This window comes from Cebus imitator, unplaced genomic scaffold, assembly GCF_001604975.1.
Source record: "Cebus imitator isolate Cc_AM_T3 unplaced genomic scaffold, Cebus_imitator-1.0 Scaffold19, whole genome shotgun sequence".
Taxonomy (NCBI): Eukaryota; Metazoa; Chordata; class Mammalia; order Primates; family Cebidae; genus Cebus; species Cebus imitator.
Window position 1 is genome coordinate 2,373,017 of NW_016107334.1, and position 6,535 is coordinate 2,379,551.

Here is a 6,535-nt window from a genome sequence, read left to right on the forward strand (position 1 = left end):
GCCACCCAGGCCAGAGTGAGGTGGGCATACCTCTGGGAGAGCCCCTGATTTGCTGCTACCTGCCCCTAAGACTAAGTAGCTTTTTGTTAAGCGAATGCCTGATAACCTTGTCCCTGGTCGGCAGATTTTGAAGGTGAGGACGGGCTCATGAGTACTTGGCCGAGGCCTGGGATGTCCTGTCTTATAGCAGCATAGACCGAAGCTCTCCCTTTGGGGATAAGTGCTCATAGTCGCAGTTGGCCTTTGCATGACTTCAGCACTTTCCAGGAGGTGAGCCTCCCAGAAATGCATCCCAATTTTTTCCACATGAGGAGACACTGTCTGTATGAATTGGAAATGAAGAGCTGATATTTTCAATCTGTAGATAACTTAAACTCTTTAATCTTTTGGAGAGTGGTAGGCTTGTTGAGAAGAGGAAGTTCAGTAGAGCAGAGGTTCTCAAAGCGGGGTCGTCTGATGGGCAGCATCAGCATCGCCAGGTAGCTTGTTAGAAATGGAAAGTCTAGACCCCACCCACACCTGCAGAATCAAAGACTCTGGGCTTGGAGTTCGGCAGTCACATAACCTTTGGGGTAATTTTACTGCCAGTGAAGGTTGAGAACCAGAGTTCTAGAATATCAGTATGTGCCTGTTGCCTGCATGGCCAATGGTCCTCATCGCCAGCTGGGTATCAGACACACAGGACTTTATAAAACCTGGGACCCGGCCGAGCGTGGTAGCTCAAGCCTGTAATTCCAGCACTTTGGGAGGCCGAGGTGGGTGGATCACAAGGTCAAGAGATCGAGACCATCCTGGTCAACATGGTGAAACCCCGTCTCTACTAAAAATACAAAAAAATTAGCTGGACATGGTGGCACGTGCCTATAATCCCAGCTACTCAGGAGGCTGAAGCAGGAGAATTGCCTGAACCCAGGAGGCGGAGGTTGCAGTGAGCTGAGATCGCGCCATTGTACTCCAGCCTGGGTAACAAGAGTGAAACTCCGTCTCAAAAAAAAAAAAAAAAAAAAAACCTGGGACCCCTAGCTTTATCTCAGGGTTTGGGAACTCTATGTTTTTAACAACTACTCCAGGACATTCTGAAATGCAAGCTAATGTTTTTTTTGGAATCATCATAGTAGAAGCCTGATACATCCTGCATTCTTTTTTTTCTTTTTTGGATGGAGTCTAACTGTCACCAGACTGGAGTGCAGTGGTGTGATCTCGGCTCACAGCAACCTCTCCCTCCCGGGTTCAAGTGATTTTCCTGCCTCAGCCTCCTGAGTAGCTAGGACTACAAGTGCACACCATCACATCCGGCTAATTTTTTGTATTTTAGTAGAGATGGGGTTTCACCATATTGGCCAGGATGGTCTTGATCTCCTGACCTCGTTACTCGCCCACCTCGGCCACCCAAAGTGCTGGGATTACAGGAGTGAGCCAGCGCGCCCCGCCCAGCCTGTGTTTTTTACATGCTAACTTCATATATACTTTGTTCAGGATAAGGGCCCTTCCTCTTTCCTTTCCATCTTGCAGATGTGGCTCCTCCTTCTCTAGTTATCAAGACTTCCTTCTCCATTAGTCCTGTTACCCATTAAGTAAAGACAATCATTCCCTTCCACATGCATCGTCCTCAGGCTGGATTGTTGACTGCCACATAAAAGCCACAAGTGGGTTTTATGGCCTCATGCATCCTTAATTAATCTGTCTTCTCAAAATTGTGTTTTAAGTGAGTGAAAACATTAGCCTCTGGTCTAATCCACAAAGCATCATTTCAGAATCTTTGCATGACTTAGGCCAGTTGACCCAGACTGGCCTCGTGTCCCAGTGAAATGCCACAGGTCAAGGAGGGAAAGACCTGACCACTTCCTGTCACCCCTGTGGGTCACTCTGCAAAGAGCAGGTGCGAGCCAGGACAAAGCTAGACGCGTGGGTGTTATCTGTTTCTAGAAGAACTGATTGTTTTGTTTCGCCCACAGCTGTCTGTGTCCCTATCACCTTATCTGTCTCCATCAGCATGCACACCTGCATGATATTTGATGACACGGTACACCTGCTGAAATGGAGCATTCTTCACGTTTCTGATTTGTTGTTGTCTTGTGTGTACATCATGAAGCATCAGAGCCAAAATGAGATATGGCTTCTCTTCCATCCCTTCCTTGTTCTTTATTACCCTCCAGCCCCATGGTGGGGTCCTAAAGCTGAAGACCTACCAGACTGCTGCAGCCATCTTTCCAGAGGTGACTTTCTGGTGGGAGGACAAGCACAGGTGTTTTGCAAAAGCTCAGGTGATCTCAGTTCAGGTCAAGTCCCCACCACCCAGGCCAGAGTGAGAAGGTGAGCACACCTCTGGGAGAGCCCCTGATTTACTGCTCCCTGCCCTTAAGACTGGCTTTTGTTAAGTGAATGCCTGATAACCTTGCCCCTGGTTGGCACCTTTTGAAGGTGAGGACGGGCTCATGAGTACCTGGCCGTGGCCTCGGATGTCCTGTCTTACGGCAGCATAGACCGAAGCACTCCCTTTGGGGATAAGTGCTCATAGCTGCAGTTGGCCTTTGCATGACTTCAGCACTTTCCAGAAGGTGAGCCTCCCAGAAATGCATCCCAACTTTTTCCACATGAGGAGACACTGTCTCTATGAACTGGAGAAATAAGGAGCCGATATTTTCAATCTGTAGTTAACTTAAACTCTTTCATCTTTTGGAGGGGGTAGGCTTGTTGAGAAGAGGAAGGTCAGAGAAGAGGAAGTACCCCACCCAGACATGGCCTTTACAGCTTCTGCATCCAGGCCCCTTTGGGCCTCTCAATACTCACACAAACGCCTGGCCGAGGCTTCCCAAAGCCCCCACCTCCAAGCTCTTTAGCTGCCTTCCTTTTTCTTCACACATTGTGCTGTTATAAATCTCTGGTAGATCATTTATTCCATCCTGTTTGTATGTTTGTCTTTGTTACAAGGAAAGAATAAATGCACTTGTTTTTACTTGCCCAGACCCTTTAGACAGAACTGCTTTGGGAGTATTCGAAAGCCATTTGAATGAGGCCAGGACTAGCTGAACTTCTTTTCTCAACAGCAGCAAATACCTCGTGTTTTAAAGGTAACAATCTAATCACATAACTAGGGCTGAGGTTGCAATCTGGCCTTGACTTGGCCAGAAAGCACAATGGAAACAGGAGTTGGGATGAGAATGCCAGAGATGGAGGGTGTCACGGATGTCATAGCCCTGCCCTGCAGAGCTTGCCCAAGGCCAGGGCTGAAGGACAGACCCCAGTAGTGGGTGTCGTGGCCTCCCCACCATGCTGCCCACTGCCATTAGAATCACCTGGGAGCTTTGAAAGCATCCCAGGGCCCCCAGGCCGCTCCCCAGACCAATTCAGTCAGAACCTCCCTGGTGGGACCAGGCCTCCGAAATTTTTAGTGCTCCCCAAATGCCTCCAATCTTGAGAACCACTGGGCTCAAGGAGTTTGTTTAGATAGGTAGGTTTGAAAATGAAGCTAGGAGGAATCATCTGGCTACAGCGTTTTTTGTTTTTTGTTTTTAGTAAAGGGAAATAGAATACAGCCATGCTAATTAGCACAGGTATGTGTTTGTACGTGCATAGATACTCATACCTGGACACTGCACGGAGGTGGTGGATGCCTGCATGTTTACAACAGTGTCCATATTCGTAGCTTTGGAGGAAGGTTAGATCCATAGGACTGTCTTTTTGACCCTTCCTTTGCAGACACACCCAGTTGGTCAGCAGACCCAGCTTATTCTCCCTGAAATAGAACTCTGCCCTAAAATGCTTCTTACATCTTTTCCTGTTCATTTCCATTGCCACTGTGTTCACGTGGCCTTTTCTGCTGCCCTCTCTCCATAAAGGCCCAGCTGTCTTCTCTCCTGGGCTTCGTCCACCCTCCATTCACCACACCTGGTTGGACCCTTATGCTATTAAAACCTTTGCTGTTCTCAGGTGCTCACAATAAATGACAATAATGGTTATAGCCGACCTTTCACAAGCATTTACACGTACGTGTTGTTGACTCCTGACACCAGCTCTATGAGGTAGCACTGTTTTCCCCCTTTTACATATGGGGAAACTAAAGCACAAAGTAACTTGGACAAGGTCAGCCAGAATCAGGTTGGACCCATGTATTCTGGCCCCCAAGCCTCTGCCACATAGGATGGGAGAGCTGCTCTGTGCTAGCAGACTTTTCACCCATTATTTCACATCTTCACATCCCTCCTGCTGGGTGGATATTATGACTGCTGTTTCATAGAATCCAGGCTGGGAGAGGTTGAGTAACTTGATCGAGGACACAGAGCTAAGGAAATAACAGGGGTTCAAACGAGGTTTTCCCCCTCCACGATCTGCATTCTATCTACCTGATTGCTTGACATTGTCTAAATTCATCTGTCCTCACCCCACCTTTCCAACTTCTTTCTCCTTTCCCTTTCCCTTTCCTTTCTTCCCTTCTTTCCTTTCTTTTCTTTTCCTTTCCTTTTTCCTTTTTCCTTTCCTTTCAGCAAGATCTTGCTCTGTTGCCGACTGGAATGCAGTGGTACAATCTTAGCTCGCTGCAACCTCCACCTCCTGGGTTCAAGCAGCTCTCTTGCCTCAGCCTCGTGAGCTGGGATTATAGTCAACCACCAGCACGCCCCACTAAATTGTGTTCTTTTAGTAGAGATGGGTTTTTTGCCACATTGGCCAGGCTGGTCTAGAACTCCTAGCCTCAAATGACCTGCCCACCTGGGCCTCCCAAAGCGTTAGGATTACAGGTATGAGCCACTGCTCTGGGCCCCAACTATTTTCTCTTCCTTGATTAAATCATGCCATCCCTCTTTTGGCCCTTTGCTTGAAGTGTTCTTCCCTGCTCAGCGAGGACCTCATTCAGCTGTTAGATCTCCCATGACAGAGGACCCTTGTCTTGCTCATAGCACCCTGCGTGGAATTGGCACACAGCAGGAGAAGGTAGCCATCTCATTTTCTTGCCACTTCAAGAAGCCCTGTAAGAATGTGTCTCCTTGTGGCCCCCTTAGTGTGAGGTTTGCATCGCACATCTCACCTGCACAAAGGGACGATGAATAACTCATTCTTGGGTACATGTGTACCTTCTTGCTACATGGCCTCTTCAGGCCAGGTGTCCTTTCTCCCTCGCTTTCCTCTTGAGTCCAGAGCATTGCCTGGCAAGCAGCAGGTGTTCAGTATATATTTGTTAAGCGCAGGGCCGACAAGAATATGAAAACTGGCGGAAATCGTAATATGAGGTTGGAGGGCACTTGGCAGGGTCATAGTGCTTAGAACAGGCAGGGGTGCATTTACCTCATGGCCTCCAGGAAATGTACATTGTTTGGAAATTTCCAGAAGGAAGCAAAGAGCAAATGATTACCCTGCTGGGCTCATTTAGCTTGCCCATTTTGCCAGCTAGGTTTTGTTAAGTTTGTTTTTATTTTGAGGCAGGGGGCAGGTAGGCTTTGCTAACCTCCTGCTGAAAATCCCCTGGCTCCTCTGTCTTCCTGCCATGGACTTTTTCCATAGTATCTATTTGGGAGTGTATGCACGCCGCAGACTTCAGGACTTTTATAGGACTTCACGGGCTGTCTGGGGTGGAGGTTTGTGGGGGTTGAGAAACCAGTGTTTCTGGAAGAGGTAGAACCTTTCAGGATGGGAACAGGTGCCAGGAAAAGCATTGTTGCTCCTGGGAAAGTGAATTTGTTAACCGTTGAATTAGAGTTATGCCGGTAAATAAACATCTTTCTGATTCCCCAGGTTAAAAGGCATTTACACAGCTTCCTTTTTGCACCTGGTGGGGAGGCCAGGTGGGAGGGTTCCGGAGGGAAGGAGAGGCATCCCGGGCAGGCCCTTGGATTGGCTCTGACGTTTCTTGTTGCCCTCCTCAGGTGAGCGTCCTGACCACCCTGGAGCGCAGGTTCAACCTGCAGAGCGCTGACGTGGGTGTGATCGCCAGCAGCTTCGAGATCGGGAACCTGGCGCTCATTCTGTTCGTGAGCTACTTCGGGGCGCGCGGTCACCGGCCTCGCCTGATCGGCTGCGGCGGCATCGTCATGGCGCTGGGCGCGCTGCTGTCGGCACTGCCCGAGTTCCTGACCCACCAGTACAAGTACGAGGCGGGTGAGATCCGCTGGGGCGCCGAGGGCCGCGACGTCTGCGCTGCCAACGGCTCGGGCGGCGACGAGGGGCCGGACCCCGACCTCATCTGCCGCAACCGGACGGCCACCAACATGATGTACCTGCTGCTCATTGGGGCCCAGGTGCTCCTGGGCATCGGTGCTACCCCTGTGCAGCCCTTGGGGGTCTCCTACATCGACGACCACGTGCGGAGGAAGGACTCCTCGCTCTACATAGGTAGGAGCTGCCCCAGCCGCTTTGGCGAGAGGCCAGGGTGTGTTGACCATGGATAGAAGGGTGGGCCAGGCTGGGCGCGGTGGCTCACACCTGTAATCTGAGCGTTTTGAGGGCCAAGGCGGGCGGATCATGAGGTCAGGACATGAGATCATCCTGGCTAACATGGTGAAACCTCCTCTCTACTAAAAATACAAAAAAATAAAAATAAAAA

General features: G+C 49.7%; 1 protein-coding gene across 2 annotated transcripts in view; it reads left to right on the forward strand.

Moving 5' to 3' along the window:
* SLCO3A1 (solute carrier organic anion transporter family member 3A1) overlaps nucleotides 1-6,535 on the forward strand; it is a 330,506-nt gene that overhangs the window by 61,176 nt on the left and 262,795 nt on the right. For both annotated transcript variants that reach the window (XM_017517954.2, XM_017517955.2), the window contains exon 2: nucleotides 5,859-6,324. In XM_017517954.2, coding sequence (XP_017373443.1) covers nucleotides 5,859-6,324 — 466 coding nt within the window. The remainder of the gene's footprint in view (nucleotides 1-5,858; nucleotides 6,325-6,535) is intronic.